Source organism: Balearica regulorum, chromosome 10, assembly GCF_011004875.1.
Source record: "Balearica regulorum gibbericeps isolate bBalReg1 chromosome 10, bBalReg1.pri, whole genome shotgun sequence".
Classification (NCBI taxonomy): Eukaryota; Metazoa; Chordata; class Aves; order Gruiformes; family Gruidae; genus Balearica; species Balearica regulorum.
The window spans coordinates 3,011,030-3,036,229 of NC_046193.1; the positions used below are offsets into that span (position 1 = coordinate 3,011,030).

At 35.7% G+C, this 25,200-nt stretch overlaps 1 protein-coding gene across 6 annotated transcripts in view; it reads right to left on the reverse strand.

Moving 5' to 3' along the window:
* ATG7 (autophagy related 7) overlaps positions 1 to 25,200 on the reverse strand; it is a 114,736-nt gene that overhangs the window by 50,116 nt on the left and 39,420 nt on the right. For all 6 annotated transcript variants that reach the window (XM_075762763.1, XM_075762760.1, XM_075762762.1 and 3 more), the window contains one exon: positions 16,760 to 16,882. In XM_075762763.1, coding sequence (XP_075618878.1) covers positions 16,760 to 16,882 — 123 coding nt within the window. Of the gene's footprint in view, positions 1 to 16,759; positions 16,883 to 25,200 lie in introns of those variants that run through there.

A 25,200-nucleotide genomic window follows, 5' to 3' on the forward strand; every position in this document is an offset into this window, starting at 1 on the left:
GTATTTCCAACAGAGTGTTCAGGCTACTCAGGTGGGTTGGTTTGGTTTTTAAACAGTGCTCATGCAGTTCTGAATCATCCTCCTCTATGCTTCCCCACGTACTTACATTTACTGTGAGTATAAATACACACACTGCACTGGTGTGTCTCAAACGTGTTACACCACATAGTGTATTACACTTCTGAAAAAAAAAACCACCAGTCATTTGGGCAGGTTGTGACAGAAACCACACTTGCCTTTTCATTACATTAAAAAAATAACCCAAATAGCATACTGCTAACAGGAGTTAATACATCACTTTCAAATACTCTGGCGTATGTTAAAAATGTCACCCTAAAAAACTATACAATATGCACCTGCATTCTTTTTTTTAACTCTCTCTCTTTGCTGTATCTACCCAGGGATTCACTCCACAGCCGCAAGAGCTATACTTCAAAGGTACAAAAGACAACATCTATGAAAAATTATAGGTTTTATTCTGCAGGGGAATGATTTATTAATGCTGAGAGCTTAATTTAGTAATCAGGCATTATTTGAAGAGAAAAAACCAAACCACCTGATCATGGAACAGTTAGATGAGGAACCTATTCCAGAGCTTTTGATGTAGTTTTGTCCCAAATTCAAAGTTAAAAAGACTGGGAAAGAACTTTTCCAATTTACTGAAATCCAATCTCATACTGGATTTCATCCAGGTCTATACCTCAAAGGCAAAAGAGACTTAGTCATATTTTTTACATAACTAAATTCCTGAGTCACATTACAGAGGGAGAGTCAAATGAAACTCAAGAGCAGTTTCTGCCATTACATATTTTCTTTTCATACTATTGCTTGTAAGAAACAAATGTTGTAAGACCATTTCAAAACTTAAAAGCCTTTCAGCATTGGTTATTGCTCATTTCTCGTTCAGATTTACTAACGCTCACATTAATACACGTAACACTAATTCTGCATCACGGAAACAAGAGCAAATGATGACTGCTCAGCTAACAACCCAATAAATAATTTGTCATTAACCAGCTGTTAAAATAGTACTCATTTTAAAACATCTTTGCAGTACTGCAGACTTCATATAATGGAATGGAATGCAGCTGCCTAGAAAAAGTTACTGGATGTCACACTAGTCTCTGAGCTTGGTTAATGAAGCAATGTTAAAATGCAGCCAATTTTATACAGCTGAGATTAATGGAATGATCAAATTGACATGATATGCATTCTCTGAACTCTTAATTCACATACAAGAAAGACCTTGCAGCAGCCCAGCACACCACAGTGCTGTTACGAATTTATATTTCATCGTCCCTTCTAATTACACTAACCGTGACTAAATGTTGGAGATGCCGCAGAAAAAAGCCAAATTTAATTCCTTTGTTTCTAAAGCCACATTTTCCCACTTCCTCTTTGCCTGAGGCTTACAATCTCTATTCTTCTAAACGCAGAACGTTTAAAACTTAACTCGCTTGGCCTACCTAGCATTTCAACAAGCTCCAGACCCTTTTCCAACTCTAACAGTTGTGACCCCTTTGTCCCCAGGACAGCACAGCTTGGATTTCTAACGGTACTGGATTCTTCACACACACGACCAGTGCATTGGCATTGCTCTCGCTCAGCCTTGTGCTTCCTCCTTATGTCTCTGCAGATGCTGACTGCTCTCACCAGTTTTTGTCTCCAAGATTCAGACCACCTCCTCTACAAACACAATAGACCACTTCCTCTCTCACATGCATACGAACAGTAAGTCATCTAAGAAATATGCTTAAATTGATGTCTTGATCATGTCAATTCTGAGGCACATCACTCCAGTTATAAAGAATATTAATTTCATTTCTCTGTGCAAATGCTCCATTTATTACTTTCTGTAAATTATCTAGTAATTTTGAGCCTTAAAGAATACTACGATAAAATTCATCATTCACTCAGCGTCAGTTAAAAACTGTCAAACCTGCTGATTCATTTCATCAGCATTTATTGTACTCCATTAATTCTAGATCTAAACGTTTTCAACAAAATAATGAAGTTATATATAACTCAAAGTGGCAGCACCTATAAATCCTTCAAGCCTTTGGCAACTTCTTTAATCCAAAGTAATCATGTTTCCTTGTATAACAAGTCTTGTGATGTCTGTAATAGCATCTCACTATAGTAACAACAGTCTTAACGTTATAGCTCTCTTGCATGCCTGAAGTATTAATCAGATCCCATATTTAAATACAAAATTATAGTAGTCTTGGTACTCTTCCTGAAACAGATACACTAATCAGAGCCCCCAGCAAATTTTTTTTTAAAAGTACAATAAATATCGAGACTGAAGTTGTTTTTGATACCAGAGTCAAACATTGCAGCTTTCTGGTTATTGCTTTACTCCATTACCTCATCCTTTCACATTAAAATAACATTTCTAAATAGGCAGTCTATTCTATAAGCAATTTTCTCTGCCACAAGTTCTTTCCTTTTCCTTTTAAACAGAAGAGAGTAAAGAAAAATTCCACTTTACAATCTGAATGAAGAATAGGAAATTTTATGCAAGAGCTGGGAACATCATTCTGCTTTGAAAGAAAAAGACTGAATGATCACAATATTCATTCTTCAATTTAGAAGTTTCTTCATGAAAACACAATTTTTCATAAGTGAGCAAGAAGTTGAGTAGCAGTTTTCCAAATACCCTAATCTTTTCTAGTATTGTCCGGAAAACTCACGTGGCATGCTCCACCAGCTATTACTTATGAGCTAAGGATGTTATTAATGCTACATTATAAAAAGTGCTAATTTTTTTTTTTTTATGGCCAACCTTGCTTGAGTTTAACCTCACTTAGCGGAAAAATCATGTTTGTGACCTTTACGCCTCAAGTTAACTAAAAATACATTTAACAGCAAGTATTACCTTCTTTTCCCAAATCTCCCATAACCATCTCTAATTTCCACTGCATAAAAAGAGAATTCACAGTCAACTCCTTGAACTTTATCAACACATTTTAGCTATAATCAAGATTTTAGTTTGTTGAGTAATCCAAATACAATCTGCAAGCATAAATCTACATATTAAACACACATTAAACAATATTAAATTGCATATTAAATGCATTAAACAATTTGATCCAAATTCTAAACTACAGATTAAATCCAGAAAGCACAAATATTAAAAAAGTATCAAAAAACCCAACACAAAACCTGTAATTCCAAGAAAGGCAGGGTTTAAAGTATTTCATTACCCATCTAAAAGCGTGAGCTTGTGTTTTACAGTCTGGACTCAATCCAAAGGCTGTCCCCAGCTAATCCACCCCTCTCTTTGGGGAACCAAAGACAGCTGGAGAGGATGATGACCATATCAATATCCATGCGTGCTGCTGTCATGAATGCATGCTAGCACAGTTGGACAAACTCATAGAGCATATATAATTCAGTATAGAATTGTCTCAGAGGAGCTTGCCTGTTCCGTTGTGCCAGCAGAGAAAATGTGAAGTATTGTGAAAGCAGCAAGAGAGCCTACAACCGTGGCTGTTCTTTAGAATGCTGCTGTGACTGCCGATAAAGTTAAAATAGTCCGCCCAGCAGTCATTCACATATGAAAGCTACAACAGATGCTCTTTAATTCTTTATCTGAATGAACCTCAGCCATTTAGCTTCCCCAATTCATTTTAGTATTTCTTATAGTGAGCCGAACGCATGCAAAAAGCTGGAAATAACACCTTATTTTGCATTTGCCCCTTCTTTGTCCATTATCTTTTTAAATTCTACTACGAATTAAAAACAAGTCTCAATTTCATGACTGACTGTCCCTGAAAACATACAAGGTATCAGAATTTATTAGATATAAGACTATTGCCTGTGGCGAAAGAGATTAAACTAGTTTCAATGATTGATACACTCTACTGGCCAACTCTATTCTTTCAAAAACGCGAGCACAGCAATCACAGGTAGAGCAGTAGAGCACAGTATTACCACTATTTTGGTATGCGCCATGTGTGGCAGAGGCAGATCCAGAGATTAGTACATATAAATCACTCACCCAGGAAGAAAAAAGTCTACACAACTGCCAACTAAGACAACTAATATGAAATGCATGTTTTTACATGGGCTATTCAAAGAAATAGTATTTGTGGGAAGAATGACTCATAGGATAGCAAACTTCATATACTACAGTTACTCAAAGTGAGAAGACAAAGGGAATTAGAACTTAGATGATTTTTTTTTAAAATAACCAAGAAACATTAGCAAAACCAGCTGTTGCATTATAATAATTTTAAATAGCTTTGTTATGCCTTCATATTCTCTTCCAGTAGTAGTTTTCTCTTTTTCTTTTTAACTTGCATTTTGGGTTTGCTGTTGTTGGCACGCTGTCTCAGTAGACACTAGATAAACAAACTTTTCAACAACATAAATCCTTTTAAAACTGTGTCTCTTAACCCCTATCCGTTTGAGAGGATGGAAAGTTATTACTTAATTCTTCACAGGTTTACTTGTGCATCACTTCTCTATTTCTGTGACTTTTCTTTCTACTTTAGTTATGGCAAAATAAATAAGCATCTTAGTAGCTATCTCCATCTCAATCACAATTTGTATCTTTTCCTTAACTATGTATTTTTTGTATTTATTCATTAACCTACATAATCTCACACTTAACTTGCAGGAGATCAAATTCATTGTTGGGTAGGCTTGAGTCAGTACTTTAAAAATATAGAAATTCATTTCATGTATAGTAAGTTTTTCAACAGAACCCGTATTTCAAGATGACAAAGTACTGATGTGCTTACACATATAGAATATTTCTCCAAAATCATTTCTACAATCTCACTGCTTTAAGTTCACTCCAAATAGACTAGTTTTATTATGTTTACTTTTGAGTTTTATCTGGAATAGAATCAATTCATTTCTTGTCTAAATCTGCTATGAGAGAGTCATGTGCCATTAAATAATCATTTTGCAACATTTTACACTTCAATAATAAGACAATATGTGCATGTATAGCTTCATACACAGATATTTCAGCATAATTGCTACGCACAGTCTTAGGGTCCCCTGAACTCAGAGAAGGACTGAAACACTTGGTACATGGAGGTTAAACTGAGGACAACGCTGACATGTGTATCTGAGATGATTTTGAAAAGGACTTTCATAGATACAGAGTATTTTTAATAAATTTATTTGATGAAAATGACCTGAGTCCGATTTAGTTTTCTTTTCATGCATTACAGAATCATGGTTTTATTTTTTTTTACCTCACAAGAACCTCTCGGATCCCCCCCACTCGTTCTCAGGCTTTCTTTACCTGGGCACATACAAACATGCTGCTGGAACAGACCCCTTCTCCCTGTGATTTGAGAAGTGATTTCTCCAGTTCTGTTGTTAATATTAAATGTTCCTTCCAAATCTCTGGAACGTGGTATAGCTGCTTATTTTGATTGCTGTAATTTTTGAAGAGCAGACCCTTGGCTCTGTGAGACTAAAGACAGGCAATTCACAGACTCAGCAAGTGATTGAGTGAGAAGGGACCTCTGGAGAGCACCTTGTCCAACCCCCCTGCCCGAGCAGTGTCATCTGGAGCACACTGGACAGTGCCCAGACAGCTTTTCACTATCTCTGAGGGTGGAGAGCTCACAAGTCCTCCGGGCAACCTGTTCATCTAATCTAAAGTCTCATAAAGGTAGCCATTTTCTACTGAAAACCGATGACTAGATGCAAAATTTGATTTTCATTTTTCATGTTCTTGAAGAGTATCAAAACAACCAACAGTGTCTAAGGACTGGCATTTGGTCTTCTGCCTTCAGTGACAAAGTGCTAAGGAGTTGAGAAAGTTAAAGACAAAACTAGTAATATTTGCTTCATATATATTCTTACTCATGTTTTAGCCATGATTTTCACTTCTTAATAAAGCTTGCAGCGCAGCCTAAATTTTTTAAGTGTATGTTGTTAGATTTCAAGGTCTAGCATTTTCCCCTTATCAAAGCCATTCATATTTATTCAGCTAAACATTAAAGTTTATCCAGTAAAACTGCATTATTTTAAGGTTGCTGTATAACAATTAAATGACTTTAAAAACCATCATCACACCTGTAGAATGACAAAAGTTTTCCTATATATGAAAATAACATAACAAACTCAGTAACTCAGAAGCTGTTCTTGCTTCATGAAACATTACATGTGAAGTATAGTTTCAGTGTCACAGACTCAATACCTACCGAATGCAACAACTCATTGCTAATTTGAAGCACGTTAATTAATTAATATCTAGAGTGGGGTTTTAAACGGTTGAGACCAAGAAAATAGAAACTTATCCTAAAACATTATGGTCTCCAAACTTAAAACCTTTTTCTCTGGGAAATTTTTGTATTGTGTACATATCACTAGAGACTTTTTTGATGTCTCTTCATAAGGTCAGACAACTTTCATTTAGGAGATCACCTTTTGTCAGTTTGCACTTAAATCAACTAAGAAAAGTCACTGCTAAGGAAAATGTAACACCAAAGCGATAAGATAAGCAATCCTTATCTTCTCAGATACAAATAGGCTAATCTTGGAATGAAATCTGGGGTTGAACTACGGAATTGGTCATTAATTTTTATCACTCCTAAGCTACCAGGTGGGCTCTCCAGGACTCCAGCCAATTCTGTAAAAACAAGTATGTTGCATAGCAGATTTCAGCTAGAAGCCAAGTTATAATGTGTTCAAGACAAAGATGTTGTAAAAAGGAAACTTGCAGAGAACCCGAACTGGAATACGGCAAAGGAAATACCAGCAGTTTGTTGAGATGTTCATTACAGTGTAAATACCAGGAAAATATTCAGAATCAAACAGAAAGAAAACTCAGGCCAGTAAGAACTAGGGTAGTATTAGTTTTAAAGGCTATTCAAATTTGCCTGTTTTATAAATCTCTGCAAAATTAGTGTCAACTTTAGCCAACAAAATTTGCATTATAGTAGCAACATGAATGTAAATCTTTAAACAATCATGCTGGTAAAATTATTCCATACTTCATAAAGAAAGAAACCATAAGACATGGTGAAAATTTAAGTTGAGAAGTTGTTTACAAAGGGTTTTCCATATGAGATTTCCATATAGGAGCAGGTCTTGATGTTTTGTTATTAAAATTTGTGATGTTTAATTTCCTCTGATTATCACCTGACTGTGAATTAGCAATCACTGGCATTAAAGAGAAGTTGTGGTAAATCTGCATGATTTTCCAACAACTCTTTGCATTGTAATCAGCTTCATTTACTAACACTTACTAGTTCCACCTATATTCACAGGAAAATCAATAGTTTACAAAGTTGGAAAAAAAGCTACTACTGTTCATACAGAGGGCTCTTGTAGTCAAAATTATATGTTGACAATAATAAAATACCAATGCACTTGGTATATGTGGTAATTGATAGCACAAGTTCTCTTGCACAACTCTAACATGAATGCCATTAGAGAAGATTTAGAGACATTTCCAGAGGAAATATAGATTGTCAGAAGAATGCAAACACAGTTAACAATTAAATACTCTTGCAGACAACATTTAACAGTCTACAAGATGAACAGAGTACATTAAAAACTGAGGGATGGAGTGTATTCATACATAATACAGTAACTCAATTAACATTCAAGCATTCAACAGTTTAGTGGATGCAGAGGCAGACTTGCCTCAAGAAATTCATAGCACCTTTGGGTAAGGCCACAACAGTATGTGTTTATTGAAATCTCCATCTGGTAGTAATTTGTCCAGCAGCAAACTTTTTTCTCTTTTTTTACTCGAATGACCTACAGGGGCCCATATACTCTGCAACTGTTTGCTTGCACTAAGATGCACATTGTATAATTTATGTTCTTAATTATAAAACAAAGTTTATCAGCCTGTTTGTCTGTGTTGTGTAATTTCTAATTCTTCACATGAGAATAATAGAATGCATCTTGAACAGTCTATTCGTTCTTCACTGAAACAAGATATATTAGAATATATTGGAATGGAAGAGATTTAATCCCTAATTTATTTTACTTCTCCCTTCTTTACTGAGATTTTTCCTTTAGAGAAAAAGGAGTCAACATAGGTTGAAAAATCTTTCTAGAACTCAGCCTCACCCTTCCCCCACCTCCCCCCCCCCCAAAAAAAAACCAAACCCAAAAAGAGAGAGAGAGAATGCAGGGTTTAATCCTAATTTGCAAGATACTGCTTTAGTAACGGTACACCTCGCTCAAAATTGTGACCTAGACCAAAAGACAGTTTTTTGTTTTTATAAAGCCTCCTCTGCAAAAACTATGTAGATATTTTGGAAAATGCAACTCTTGTCCTCACTACCTACCTAATCCCAAATTCCACAAGGAAGGAAAACTGATTAGAGCAAGGGCAAAGAAAAAGTCAGCATCTTGAGAAGGGAAAGAAAGGAGGCTGAAAGTCCTACACCAAGATCATCATAGTTTTGTCTCCAGATATGTACTTGCTCCCTCTCAGTATTTTAAACATTAATTAATGAATTTCAGTTTCTTGCTTATTGACTATCCTGTCTTCACTAGAATTCCAGTAGAGGAACTGTGTTCTTAGGTACAGTTTTCTGAGCTTACTTCAGGAATTATGAACATTGTTTTCCTGTTATTACTCAAACTGATACAGTTTGTCTGGGCTTCCTTATAGCAAGACATCAAGAGTTAGTGTAGCAGACAAAAAGAGTTCAAATACACTAGGATTTTTACGAGCACTTAGTCACTGTAAGGTGTGACACATCTAGATGTATCATTTGGCTGGGTACTTTTCGTTATACCTTGTGCAAAAAGGGACAGCTGACAATTTCAGAATCTCTATTCCCACAAACAGGAAGAAGATTCAGAGAACTGAACTTTTAGAGCAGAGGGGTTCACCATTAAAGTTATCACCCAAAACTGTACTCCAGGGATTTTTGAACCCAATTACCATAAGACACAGAGTACTCTGACAAGGTTTTTATTTTTATCTTTACGTTATTCTTACTGTCTTCACTAAACAATGTGACTTCAGTGGCATTTAATTCTGTTAAATCTTATCCGGATTACAGTCAGGTCTTGCTTATTCACCTTGCAAAGCAGGCACTGACAGGAATCAGGGACTACTTGGATCTTTGCAAACAAATGCGAAAGGACTACGTACAGTACATTCTCTACACTTCAATCAGCTTGCTGTTGCCTAAACCCTTGGAGTCACGGAAATCCCAAATCCATCGAAAATACCAAACATTATCACAATATTCAAATGAGAAATATATGGTATCTTGATTTGGCATAACAGGGATGTAAGGATTTCACAGCAGCACTATTCAAAGGCCATTTGAACCACCTAAAATATTCTCTTTCAGACAGATGCAGAGGGATAATAAAGGCAGGTAATCGGAAGATAGGTTTGAGTGAACATTTAAAGAAAACAAACCCAAAATCCAGAAAGCATGTCAAGGCAGCTGGACAGCTCAATGTTAGGATAATATAAATAAATACAAATACTGTAGAATCATGTTGACAAATTACAAATTACAATATATAATGACCTCTTTCTCTACATATATCAGGGTACTCTCTTCTGTATACACATAGTAACAAAAGAGCAAGAGGTAGACTTTCACATATTATTCCTACTGTTACTGTCTGTTACCATATATTTGATACTTTTTTCCCCACTATAAACTTTGACCTGTATTAAATATAAAAGTCATGAGCAGCACTCATTTTAACTTCTTAGTGACAGACTGCTGCAACCTGACTGCTGAAGTGCATAGCTGAGAACATGGAGAAGTTATTTAACCATTTTAAGCAAGATAAGAAGATCAAGTATTAGATCTGTTACAGTTTTAAAGTTGTCAGTGGCTGTCACCAGCCAGGTAACAAGTATCTCTCTCAAACACTTGGTTAGCATTGTAAAGTATCAGCCCTCTTCTAGACAGAGAGAAACAGAAGGAGAGTACAAGGAGAAAACAGACCACAAGTCAAAAACATTTGGATCCAATCATGAAGAAAGATTTTAGGATCTCAGTGTGTACCTCCCCAAGAATTTCAAGGTGTGAGACTCCTAGATAATTAGGCCAGAATTCATAGGAAATTCATGTTCCTAACTCCATTTTGAAGTGATACACCACTTCAGTGATTCCATATCAGTTTTTAGGCATGGTTGTTCAGCATTGCTTTACCTTAAAACTCTGGATAATCATTGGGGAGATGTAGGAAAAGTAATTTGCAAAACTCTATCACATTTTGTGCCTGGATTAGTAGATTTTGTGTCTATTCCTGCTGATGGAGCAGCCAAAACACTCAGGATAGTATTTCCTTACCCATATACAGGGCAGGTGAAATGGAAACTTGGAAAAGTATACAATAATATATTATTAATAAATAATATAATAAAAACTATATGTGTGATAGAGACGTACAGCACTTCTGTCTCAGTCAAGTATCAGTTGATTCATTTCCAACTGCACGTGAGGTGCTGTTACTGTTAATAACAGACACTTTGAGCCCTTTTGGTAGAGAATGTATGAACAGAACTAACCTGATTAATACTGTTTATAAAGAGGACAAAGAACGCTGAATTATTATCCACACAAGCCCGTACTCAAAAGCTGCACAGGCATTATGAAGAACACAGACTAAATATTAATGCTACAGCAGTTTCATAGCACCTGGAAAGGTGCTATATTACTAAGGTTAATTTTTTTTATAGCTCATATAAAATGAGGCACTGACTGCTATTTGTTGCATAGCTTTTTCCCTCACATAAAAACTGATGAGATTATAAGTTTATTCATAGCAGTACTTTCCATTTTATAGCTATGCAAGATTTACTGTGAAATTTTATATAGAGATAGATTTAAACTCTATCAATGATTTGGCACTATGACAGCAATTCACAGTTTAATACGCAAAAAAAAAAAATTAAAAATTACCATCTGTTGCTAACCCAAATACCATTATTTCATTTCCTTCAGTGGTTTTAGTCTAAATTTTTTCCATATATTTGAAATTTCAACAAACAAACAAAGACAGCTTGATATCAACAGCAGCTTAAATGAAATAATAACAAAAAAATCTTTACACTCAATAGTCATCATTTCCTCTATCTCTGCCCCCAAGTATTAATTCTTACATTTGAATTTGCAGAGTTTCATTTAATTTGACTAATAACGATACAAGTTTAATAAATCTATGTTTCATGTTTTTGAGACAAAGCGACATAGGATGTTTATGACAACGTAGATCTATTCACTCGAAGTGATATGGGTAGCGTTTCTATAGCTGTCCTCACTTTTAAAATCTCTCCTTGGAATTCAACCACTAAGGAGGGTTGACGGATGAAAATATGTTTGTAACTATAACACTCCAAGCTCTGGACCTACAGGACTCTCAGCTCAGAAGACTGGCAGGCTCTCTTCCTTGAGATCTTGAAGCATTCCTGTGGTACAGCATGCTCAAAGAAATCTTTCCATTCTGTACAACCCTACAATCAACTGTCCTTCCCCCTTCTTTCCCTTGGCTCCAACTAAGTAAAATGACTGCACGTGGCCCTCCCTGTCCTGAAGGGGCAAACACATATTTATTCAAATGTATGAGGGAACATGAGTATTTGTGCACATCGGTTGCTGATCTAAGTCCTAGGAAGAGCATTTGAGTATTATTAGTAATAATAATTGAAGTTATCTGTAAAGTTATCAGGGGAAAGACAAAGAGATCATGTTTTGGTATGAAATAGAGGAAACACTTCACAGATATTTTTAATTTCTTCGAAGAGTAGCATACGGTATCAGCACAAAGACCATTCCTGGGCTTGTTCAAAGGCTATAAAACTCAGTTTGAACTGTTTTGTGCTGAGGTAACAATTACCTCTCCTTGGCAAAATTTCCACAGCAGAAATACCATGGATTCAGCAGAACATTGTGCTGAAGGACAGACTTACTAAATCTATTTTAGGCATGTAATAGCAAAGCATAATAACTAGAAAGCGTTGGAAATTTACATACATTTTTAATCTACCGTAACTGAGACTCCTTTCTCATTTGGACTGTGTTCAACAGGAATTTTTTTGCAGAAAAAGATTACCATTATTTGAAGATCTGGGAAATAGTGCTTGATGAATGAAGAAAAACGATGACATTAATTGACATCATGAGAAAACTCAAAAAGAATAAAACAACCCACCTCCTGAAAGAACACAGATTAATCTCTTAATCTCTTAAGAAAGAAATTCCAGGGCAGACCTGAATCTGTCAAAGTGAATTTCTCCTGAAACACACTAGATTAAAAACATGAAGGAAAACAAAAAAGCTCACAGACACAGAAAAGTCTCAAATATTAATTTTGGTCTACCCATCAGTAGTGGGTTCTTTTAGAAATTTTCATAACATCAAGTAAAATTCAATTCTGAATGCTGCTTAGCTAACAGGAAAAAAAAGTTAAGCAACAGAATTACTATTATATTGTTGAAGTTGGGTTTTTCTGTTTTGTTTGGGGGTTTTTTTTGGCTATTCATATGTTATTGTTTCAGCATCAAATACGCTGCTTAATATAATGCAGAATCAGAAACAAGCAGGATATTTTTAATAGCAAAACACATTGGAAATTCTGAATTTTCTTCCAAATTTGGATAAGCACAAAGTTTGCTTTTAATACCAGCTCCCTATTATACAACTAAGTCCTGTTCCCCAAGAAATGGCTGAAAAAATGTTCAGGCACAAATTTCAAATAAGTACAGAATCAGAATAAACCAGGATTTTCTATATTTTCTCCTATTCAAAGAGCTCAAAGTATTTTACTAGCATGATTGGTTTTTTTAATTAACCCTACCCTTATCGCTTCTCCTATCAATACATTTCAATAGATGCCTTCACTCCCAGTGATTTCAAGAGCACCTATATATGTTCAGTTGTTTCTGAAGAAAAAAGGCGACATTAAAATGACTACCCTTAAAGAAGTAAGTTTCTTAGAAAATAATACAAATGGGAATAGTTCTTCCACTACTATGGAATTATGCTGACTATAGGTTTTCTTAATGTGTCAGTTTTCACTTCCAGAAGCCACATCAGTAAAAATTAATCTTTAACACAGAGTAGTCGAGTGCATATCAGGAAAGCTATAATTTTAGACTAGATTAAATACAAAGAGCTCTCCACACCAGCAAAACCCAATATACTTTGAAAGGTTTAGTCTGGCATACATGGCAAGCAAACCAGTTGGTTTTAGAGATGCACGGGGATACACAACCATCATTGGGCAGCCCAGCCAAGTTCTGAACTGGAAGTCATTCAGTTCGTCGTTGTTTTGCCTCCAAATCAATGCCCCTAGTTTCTGATGAATAATTCAAGACATGCATAGGCTTCCTCTATTTTAACTCCAGGTATTAAACCTGACTACAAATTGAACAAGCATCAAGTTAAAAAGCTGAGGTTAGGAGTAAGGAGACAAAGTGATCTGGAAAATAGAAGTGCCATTTTTACATGAGCTTGGGCAGCTCCCAAAGTGAACTGTATCCAGTGGAAACAAGGTCTAAGTGCTGATGTGGGAGTTTCCCACAGCTTCTATTGGCCTTCAAAGCCATGCATGTCATCAGTGTCCCTTGTTGAAGCTGTACATAAATATCTAACTGGTATTAAAAGAACAAAAAATGTTCCACAGAACCTAAATTAAAGCCAGATGTGGAAAAAGCAGATGCTTGAAATTTACTGTCATTTCAAGACAGAATAGAAACACTTGCTAATTTTATTATTTACTGAGTAAATTGTCATGCTAAGGAAGTCATGTAGAACATTTATCATCGCCTGATGCAGCTCGTGTTAAAGAAATAGGTGCTCTATTGACTAAACCCCCTGCAATCAGTACCAAATTCCAGCCACAAACTAAATCTGTGTTATGATTCCTATTCCAGTTATGAATAATAATTCTATTGAATTATGATTATATTCTTATCAGTCATTTTAAAAATATAAGGTTAAGTATGTCAAGATGGTATTAATACTTAGGTCAACAGCACAGCACTGGAAGAGGAAACTGAACAAAGCAAGTTAAAAAGATATTTAGTGAGCGAAAAGTCTTCCACATCTTACTGAAAATCGTATTGCTTTAATCCAGGCAAATGCAGTCTGTGCTAAGCATGTAGGGAAGTAACATTTTCATGGCAACTTCGGAACAAAACATTCAATTAAATGCTCTTAATGAATCAACATTTAAAGAGCAATCCTTTTAAAAAAAGGACAAGGTTGACCAGTTTCCCTATCACATGCAAGTTTATTAGCCTAATATCATTCATTTTGTATATGGAATTACAACACAACTACGACATCATCACAGTAAATGTAAGATTGGATGACATGCAACTTTACAAGTCTATTTTCATTATAGTGGAGTAGCGGCACTGGTAAAATTTTACTAGATAGGAGGAAAGGAAATTTTTCAGTTACTAGAAGCCATTTTCATGGTCTCCAAACCCAACAATCATCTACAAAATCTCTTGAAGAGATTTAGTGCAGAAAAACAAGTAACTTCTTGAGAGAACAAGCAAATATTCTAATTTTCAAAATAGGTCATACATGTCTTATGAAACCTCTCTCACTACTTTTGTTGCAGTTTTTAGAATGCCACATATCAAGATATCTTAAATCAACCTAAAGACCACTGGTCTTAACAAACGTAATGCCTCCATTTTAGAGAATACAATCTGCCAACAGCCTCTCAAAAGTAGCCAGACACCTGAAAAGCCATTTCGCAGTCTTCAAACTCAGCAATATAAATTGCACCAACTGCGCTGTATGATAAAAACGAGTTCAAAATACAAAAACAATTCAACAGAAAATATACTAAAAGCACTCTCTTGTGCACCTAAAAATCTTAAAACCTGCTCCAGATTATGTACTGAGGGAGTAGTGGAGGACCACAAAACCACTTCTTTATTTTTCAGAGTCAACAGTGGCGAAATGTAACAAAAGAATAGGTCTTTTAATCCAAAGAAAGCAAGCATGCTCCAGAACCTGCATATAATCTGCCTGTTGGACCTTACCCTTCATAAATATAAACTTTATCAAGACCATTAATATAGTTAACCCTGATAAATCAGATGAGTTTTTACAAAAATATGGCAATGTTACACAGAGAAGCAATCAAGAAAAGTCACTGGTTCTATGGCAGATGGGGTAATTTGAACGCATTAGCTTTGCAAATATTTTGTACATCTGTTTTTCCACCGATAAGCAATGATTTCACTCCACAAACCTCACTGTTGAACCCAAAGATTTTTGAAAGCACACTCATTCCATTTTTATGTTAAACTTTGAACTTCAGTAAGTTGCAATAAATTCACACCACAATCTACATTTTGTAAAGAATATCTAAAACTTTATAAACAAACACCTGTAGACATTCTGAAGCTGCAAAAGAAATTTATTAATTAATATCTGCAAAATAATAAATTACTAACTAGGGCACTTGTAACTGTTTTTACTGCTGTCCTTAGTACACCAGACACTTCTTAGCAGCCTGAAAGTCATGTATGGCAATCAGACTACAATCACTCTTGCGGCTAACGAGTAGCATGTGTTAAAGGACACTTGTTTCCGTTTGTTGGATCCCTCTCACATACATATTGAAAATTTTTTTTCTAGGTATCACCAGGCTGATTTAAGAATGCGTCAGGTATTTCATGGTTTAATGTCTCCAGTATCTGCTCCAATTATTTTAAAAGGTTAAAACATGAAACAGAGTACCAGGTCATCGTTATCCCCACAAACCTTATTAAGCAACACTGTTGAGCCATTTCCAGCTGAAAAAACAACTATACCATTTACACAGGCTACAGTAACTGAATAATCATTTCTCAAAGCCAACTTTGGAAACATCCATGTGATACGACTACAGCAAAATTAAATTATAGATGTAAAACAGTATAGACATTTGCAGACAGAGTAAGGATTACAAATCATTATTAAAATACAGTATTAAGACAGATATCTGTTTCATTTTTTATCGGACAAACTCAATATTGTAACTCGTTTAGACAGGGTTATCTCCCATGAGAACAAAACATACCCCAATTTCATTCCATATTACAACTTTTTGTCACTAGACAAATGAACAGCATTGTTTTTCCCATGTTATAATCCATCAAGGAGTATAATAATTACATTTTAGATTGACCTAAAATGAGAATTGATTTCCTTACACCACATAACACAAGTCACTTGTTTTCTTTGAAAGCAATACTTGAAAACTCAAATATAAAAAGTTACGATTAATTTAAGAGAATGTCTATCCTGCCTAGGAACCTGCGTAAATACTGTGGGCCTTAGCTGATAGCAGGCTCCGTGTTATCATGGTTACTCATTATCGGTACTAGCATACAGTACTCATAATGCTTGCAGAAACTGCAGTTTATGTTGCCAGTGAAACACACCCTAGAAGACAACAGACAGGAACTTTCATGATATAAATTCAGAACTGTCAAGCAGCAACTGTCCCTTAAAATATTTCTGTAATTTCACAAAATGTGACGACAATAAAATGAATAAAAAGAATAGTGCCACACATTTCTAACTGTCTGTCAACATGCATCCCATCATCTGTTCTTAAAAAAGAATGACCTCTCACATGCAACAATATTTCTTATTCTATAACATTAAGAAGACACATCTTATCTCAGTGGATGGAATATGCACGTGGCTTGTGTAAATCATCCTGCTCAATTCAATCAGTGATTCATTTAAGCACATGGTTATACAGCTGAACATAAAAACCAAGCATCCTTTACTGCCACCTGTTCATTCTTAACACCAAAAGCATATTTTCTTACCTCAGCAGCCTGTGTCTCCTGGTGTAATAAAGTTAGACCTGTCAAGTCTTCTAAGAAGGAATGTGAAGAATTAAAAACTTTAGCTAGGAAATTAAACCCTTCTCGCTCATACTGGTCAAGGACCTGTCAAATAAGCAAACAGAAAAGGATGTCAAGTAAGATGCCCACAATGCGATTCATCATCATATTTTGCTCACAAAATAGAAGTACAATCTTTCTGAACACTCAGAAAATGACTGTATATTGTAACAGGTAAAAATTACAGAGAAAAGAATGACCATTTCTCCCAACTCAATTTCTATAGCATGGAAAGGTGAAGGAAAGAGGGAAGAGTAGCGAGGTTTAAGATTTACTGGTTTAAATGTATTTTTAAGCTTATAACAAGACAGATTATATGGCAAGAAGAAAAACTTAGCTGCAAAGTCATGAAAGGAGCATTTGAGTTACACAAAACACAGTAAAAGACTGTTCCAATGTATCAGTTAAGGGAAAGAACCATGCTGGGACAGACTGAAAATTTCTCCGAGTCAGTGTCCAAGTCCAACATCCTCCCAGCCTCCAGAGATTCACGGTTCTGAGACTATTGTATCTTAAAGCGCTCTCTATTTTTCTACTTTAATTTTCCCAGTTTATCTTTTATTCTGAGAATCTTACAGACTCCTACAAGAATTGTGAGGAAGGTTTTATCCTATGCTCCTCTCAAAGCCCTGACCATGAAGAATTTTATTTCATGCAGCTTTAGCTGATATAACTATTTGGCAGGCTGATTTCAATCAAGTATGATGAAGATTGAGGAAAGAAAAGATAAATGTCAAAGACGAATGTGATTCTACAAGTTTTGTGAAAGCAGGTAGCAAGAAAATGAAAGGAACTTACGAAAGAGCAATGCCAGTATCCCTTGTTTTCTTACTTTTGTTCTGAGTTCTACCACTGATCATTTAATATCCTGCTCTGCTGTCATCAGTCTCACAGATGACAGACTGCAAAGCAACTTTTCCTATAGAAATTCAGGTATCAGAGCAGGATGCATGCCAGGACTTCAGAAACACTTGCTATTTTAATACAAAGAAGCAGTCTATACGATATTGATAGAGAGACAGGGGAAGGATCATCACTGTCACCCCATACAGAAAAGATGCGAGCTTTTCAGAAGAGTCCATGGAATGGCTTAGTCTATGAAACTGAATGTCTGCCAAAAATCTTTCGCTGTGAACGTTATCCTTGCCTTTCTCAACACTCACATTGTCATCTCAATCATCATCTTCCTCAGATAAATCAACATGAGTTCAAGAGTCCAGGACAGAAAAGGGGGCTAATGATCAGGCAGTTTCACAGATAACTGTTATTTTTCAGAATGGCTGTTATTTCTTAGAATGATGATCATTTCCAAAACCCAGCATCTGTAAAAGCCAGCACCTCTTCCAGTTGCTGACTCGGATAATCTCCTCCTGCTTCTCACCCTCCCAACCACATATGCCATTCCTGTATATTTAAACTTAAGACCCTGCACAAGTCCCTCTTTACCATATCATTTTTACAAGCAACGTTGTGTTGCTGTCATATCACACTTTTCAGAAACACATTTTTTGCAGTGGGGTATAGCTGTACTTGAAAAAAGCTGCAGCATAAACCCAACACTTAGTAAACACCAGAGAATCCACAAACAACTGCATCTCTACAACTAACCAGCCATGGGAAAAGCACCAAAATCAACCTCAAGATATAGCTCCCAGACTCCCGTGCTCGTAGAAATACTTGAATTTTCATTCTCTGATGTATAAATTTCCAAACAAATCACAACACTGTACCCATCCATGTCTTATTACAGTTTATCTGTGCAAATTGTATGTATCATGTATCTCTATTTTTATCTTATCTCATTTTGGTATAGCTCTTGCAGAACAATTCTAAGTAGAACACAAAAAGTTCTTTCATACAGAACACCATTACAGGGGCTGTGAACAACCATTCTTTCGCTCTATATTTTATCCTTATTTTGGGAAAGAAACAGTAAGAGAAATTTGCACAGCTTACGAGCTTACGTACTCCTTAAACAAATCCATTCTCACTGGACAGACAAGTTCCCCATAATGAGTGGAAGTAATTTTCTCTGGAAAAGAAGGGAAAAAAACCCAACCTCACCCTGGAAGGACTGTAGTTTGTTCTACCGTGAAACAGGCCATTCAACCAAGTGAGCTTCATTCCAATGTTTAAAAATGAATAGACAACCCCTGCTCCCCCTACTCCCAAAGAAGTCATTCGCCCTTCTTTGGATAATCACAACTTACTCTCGGCAACCTTACTCTTCTCTAGTTTAACAATTCCCAAAGGTCTCAAATAACCTTTGCATTGATAAATCTTAAAACTGTGGGAATTTGCACAGCCCAACAGCATGCTTCAGCAAAACACATTCAGTGAGCTTTTACACCAAGTCCTACAGGAATTCAAACTCATTCAAAAATATATTGATATAAGTGACAGAATTTTAAGTTTACCGATAAAAAGAGACTGGGATCTTCACTCAGATCTTCATGCAAAATGCCCATTTTGCAGCAAAATTATCTACTGCATACTCAGGTTTCAAAAAAACACAAGCAGAAACAACTGAAACACAGCTATAAAGAAGACAAATGTGACTATGACAAACATTTGGCATCTTCTTGACCACATTTTACACTTGTAAAATAAATAAATACTGCACTTTACGTTCTCTTGCTAAGTCTAGAGAAGTTGTTCTTCATACTTTAAAGATTTATTTTGCCATACATGGGTTTTCGTGTATTTGTGCAATCACTCATAATCAGACATTAAAAAAGAAAAAAGGAAAGAAAAAAAATATATTTAAAAAATGCTTGGGAGCATTTCTTTGGGTTTTTCTTGCTTTTTTTTATTCCTGAGATAAACACACCAAGATAAAATCATCTGTGTTCCCAATACAATGCAGAGAACTGGACAACTTCAGAACTCCATTCAAGATGTGTCCTCTTAATATTATCCATTACATATAGCGAAATTGCAGTGTGGATGTACACATACGTTTAATGATGATCCTGTGTTTCAAAATGCTAATAAAATAACCAGATGTGCAGAAGTCTCTTACATCTGGCTCTTTGTGAAACACTGTATACAGACATCAACTTATAAACTTGGATTACGTTCACAGCCCTGCCTGTATGTAACGCTCAAAGCTATCAGCATTATCAAATGTGTTGCTATTGCTTTAATTTGTTGGAACCACAATACAGAGCTTATGAGACATCTTTTTAATGATGTAGGCCAGATTATAGTTCATGGTACGCTGAAACAATATATAGCCTATACACAATGAAACCATAGCCTTATTCTAAAATATTACAGCACATCAAAGAAATGCAAGGACAACAACAATAAAATATTTTGGTCCCTTCCCAGAGGTAAAAATTGCTAAAAGATGTATGCCACGCCTTGGGTTATGCAAATATTACAAACAGAGCAGGGAACCAAGCGTAACCTTGCTATATACAAGAAATCTATTAAACAGCCTTTAAATTTGGTTGATTTTGTTACTCTACTAACTATGCTTTGATCCTCATTTCCAAAGAACTGTGACTCAAGCCTGAAGTGAATATTTCCTGGTATTGCTTCCTCAGTAAGCTCATCACTGCAGTGTGCCAGGGTGCTCTGTAGAAAGGGCCCTGGTTTATTTCAGAGATGTGCTCAACCTTTCTCTATTCCCTAGCTATAAATGAATTCTTAGGTACTCACACAAAGCAGACTGCATGACATCCACAATGTCTAGCATTAGTTTTGGATGAATCATCGGGAATTATTTTTATTAAATCCAAGTGCCCTTTGTATTGTGACTAACATGGAAGAGACTAGGAAATAGCTCATTAAGTGTCTTTTAAAAGATGAATATTAATAAATGATTAATATTAATAAGATCACAGAACCATGAGTTGAAGGTATATTATTTTTGGATCTAGTGAACTGTAGTGGGTTTGTTGATTTTTTAAAGTGATACACATTAGTATGAGCAAATGTGCTGTTGTTATGGGAAGATTTAAAAATTGATTTTCCCCCTGTAGAAACTCCATTGTGTTACACTACTAGACTTTCCACGGCATTACGACGGTAAACTGAGGTTAGGGTAACAAATCTGACTATAGACACAGTATCTCAAAAACCTAAAGTACAACAATCTGAGTATTTTTCTTGTATTAACACCTGCAGAAACCTGAAAAACTTTACCAAATAGTGTACTTGCTGATTATAATTACTTGCTTTTTATAATGGGAACAGCCTGCTGAATAGAAGTATCTGTTAACTAGTCTTAAAATAGAAATTCCAGCCACATGGCCCAGGGAACAACATATCAGGAAATCAAAGAATGGCCTCGCAGCATCACTCGGTTTGTACCTGAGCAGCAGTAGTACCATTAAAGAAGGTATACACTATAATGAAATCCTTTTATTATAGGCAGCAATTGAAAGAACATTTTGTCACCTTCAGGGACTTTATTTCCCAATTCAGATTATTAAAATTTACAATAAATACCAGGAAAGGGATAAACACCATTAACTTGCCCACATCTAACCTTTATTACACAAATTCAGTTACAGCTGTCCTGATAAGTGTCATGTGGCATATATTAATTCATAGGCACTGAATATACTTTGAAAAGAAAAAAAAGAAGGCAAAATAAAACTAAACTCAAATTCCTATGCCAGGAGACCACACAGTAATACTCTGCAGGTCATGAGGAATAAAGCCAGCCTAGACATCAAATAGGCACAAAATAATTCTTAAAAAAAAAAAAAAAAAAAAAAAAGCTTCCAGAATGAGTAAGTGCCTGATTTGTTGCTGTGTGAAAAGGAAATTTTCTCCTATTTAATCACATTCAGCAGAGTCTAAAGGCCCATAGTTGGCATGAGTTTGCTTCTTCAGTTCTTAATAATCCTCTTTGCTGCTAACACCATACTTACTGTACACGGTACTAATGTGATCATTTTGAATAACAGCTTTAGAGGAGGAAAATACATGAGACATGTTGTAATTTTTATTGTTATTGATCTCACATTACCTACTATCTGACTGCAGATGTGGAAAAAAAATCCCTCACAAACTTTTTCTGGGAATAAATGTGTCACTATCCAGTCATTCAGTGACATGTCACTATGTAGCAATTAATTTTCTCAAGCAGAAAAAACTGCAAAGCAGCAACACAAAGAACCAAAAGGCTATAATTCTTCTGCCTAGCAAGACAAGCTGGAGCAATACAGATTTATTAAGGAACTCTTATCTTTTTCTCACTTGCAGGTCACTTTCCAGAGAGCTTAGGAGGAGAATTAGAGAGTAGCATGCCTTCTGTATTTCATGTCTATTACAAACACTGGCAGGAGAATCCACATTTTAACATCACACTCTTTTCTGACACATGTAAATCTCCTCTCAGGTTGACACTATAACCTCGGTTCCAGTCTCCATTTTACAGAGCCAGAGCTACAGCTGCTTTTTCACACGATGGCATTTTAATAAAACAAATGCATCTGGATGCACATTATCACAACAGGGATGAATTCATGTATTGCTAAAGCTTTTTGTGTAAATGATACACAGTAACCCATTTTATTAGAAATATTTTTATTCTTGTCTGTTTACTGAAGGAAAAAAAATGAATCTCATGGTAAAAGGAAAAAAAAAAATAGAGGCTTAGAGTAAAAGAACTTGTTTTGAAACGAGAAACAGATGTGCAGCCTTGGTGTTATATTCTTTTTAACAGCATTCTTCACAAAGAAGTCTCAATTGCTGGGTAGAAAGACATTCAGAAAGAGAATCTGGCTCCAGGATTGCTTTATAGCATAAAAGTTAATATCTACAAAACCCAAACTTCCAATCCCAAGAACCTGGCTGCTGATGTAAAACTGGCTCACATTTTATGCCTTATTTCTGTCACATAATTTTTAAACTTTTTACCAGTATTTACATTTGGTTTGGCTTTTTTGTTCTCTAAGTAGTTAGCATCTGTAGAGCTTCAAACAGCATTGTTTCCTTTCCAGGAAAAATAAGAAATTCATGCTACCAGATATATTGTTTACCCTAAATGAGATATATGGGTAGCCTACCTCCAAAACAATACGGGTGCTGTGTTTTACACTCTTCCTGGCTTTAAACACTTTCCACTCAAAAAAGACAGCACACTTCCCCTCCCTGCTCTGCCTCCCCCCCAAAGGGGACACACACTTCTCTAAACATTTCAGAGTCAGAAAAATCACAAAATTCAATGTTCTATTTAGAAATTTTATATGCCTAGATATATTTTTGTGCACTAACTATCCAGTTATCACAGGCAATGCAGAATGAATAGAAAACTACTATGAGTGTTAGCATGCTGAAAAGAGACATTTCGGTTTCAACAGCTGCTGGAAAGTAAGGAAGATGTGTAAAAGTCTTGCCAGTTAAACCCTTCAAAGCTCAATGTATCTGCTATTAAAACAGGGAGTTTAGTGAAAGGCTACAACGCTGTGAAGAATTCACCTAAGTGAGAAGAGAATAAGATGAGGCACGTTAGCCATTGGGATCTTGGGTGTAGGCAGCTGCACAGGCAGCACTGCTCATGTTCAAAATTTTATCATGAGACCTATAATTCTGGTTTCTTTAAGAAATCCTCAGTTCCTAGACTACAGCCTTTTCATGAAGTTCTCAATTTCTATTGCCATTTGGTCCAAAAAAGTTGTAAAGCAAAGTCTAATAAGGTCATCCTGTAATACGTCTATGAAAAAGAATGCAAAACTGAATTTTTCTGAAAATCATGTAATGGTTTTTCAGGGACTCAGTTCACTATACTGGGACACAAAAGTCTGACAACATTACCTGAGCACAAAGATGACTCTTAAGACACTTCATCTTTTGATAATACTCCAAGCATTATCTAAAATGTGTGTAGGAATGGTCATACACACTTGTTCTTAAAACTTAATCATGTGGGAAAGCACAAGATCATAAAGCTCTGAAGAAGGCTGTATTCCAGGTGCATGCTGAAGATGGCTATTCTGAAAATATTGGAAGGTGATAAACCATAAGGCAAAAATGGCATCATTTTTTGGCTCACATCCAAATAATTAAAACACACTCTGCATATACAAGTTTCTCCTTACCCTCCTATAATCAGTATTAAAAATGAAAGCAAATCAGTATAAAACCTTAATTAATCCAAGTACAATATGCTGAAAATTCATTTAAGAAAGAGATTGCTGTTTTAATTTAGAGTAGGAACGTAGTGATACAAATGTGTTTTGTCTGTTGCTGTTACCTACACCGATTTTGAATTGTAGTTGACAGAAAATGGAGTATTAACTTACTGAAGAATAGGCCCTGAAAGGCCTCAAAAAGATTTTTTCTTAGCTTAGGACTTTTCAGTTTCTTCATTTGAAAAATGAAAAGGAGGAAAGTAGAGTTCTTAGAAATTTAAGAGATGTCAGTTTAAGCATGGTCTCATCAACATTAAGTTCTCAGGAACTGCATGCATTCTGAGCTTTTCTGAAATAACCTTGATGTGTTGTATATACAAGTCACCATTTTTCCTGATAGTGACAGTCTAATAATACAGACAAAACTGAGATCTTAATTTTAGCTACTCTTTCCTTTCTAAAATATTCCTCAAAATAATTTTAAACATAATGGCATCTTCAGATTACAGTCCACAAGGACTTTGTACTGGACAATGTAGTTTAAGGCATTCCCTGCCTTAAAGCATTAGTAAATAGATGTGAAAGGAAGGGATAAAGAGAGGGAGAGAGTAGAAGAAAATAAACATCTCCATTTTATAGACTGAGAATAGAGGAACAAAAGAGTTTTCAAGTAGACGATATCATTAGATCATCTGTCCTGACCTCTTCCAATACATGGATATATTCTTCAGCCACCAAATAGCCATCTCTTGCTCGGTCCACATTTTACACTGGACGGATATTTACAACTTTATTTATCCTCATTCTGCTTCCTGTCCAAAATTTATGCTGATTAGCTCATCAGCAGTTACAACATTCTTGGCTCCAGTTCATACTGGCATTAGTCACTATTGTACAGCAAATACAGAAAGCCCTTCTTTTTCCCCAGTCACATCTGAGGTTATTGACAATTTGTGCCTGGATAATCTGTTTCTTACCTATATATAGGGACAGGCATCTATAGCACAATTCTCATTTTTGCCTTGAAGAAACAGTCTAGAAACAGCATCCATTTTCCACAGACAATTCCTAATGCTGAGAGTGAAGTAAAGTCACTTCTCCAAACATCTAAGAAAATGATTCTTCTCACAAAAAAGCAACCGCCTATGCAATTTAATTCTATAAAGGTTGGAGTGGTCTGTCTTTGATGGGTTGACATCAGCAAACAGAAAACCAGTAATGACTGGGTGCTGTGTATGAAGTCATTTATTCCATCTAGCTCTCCCCTGCCAT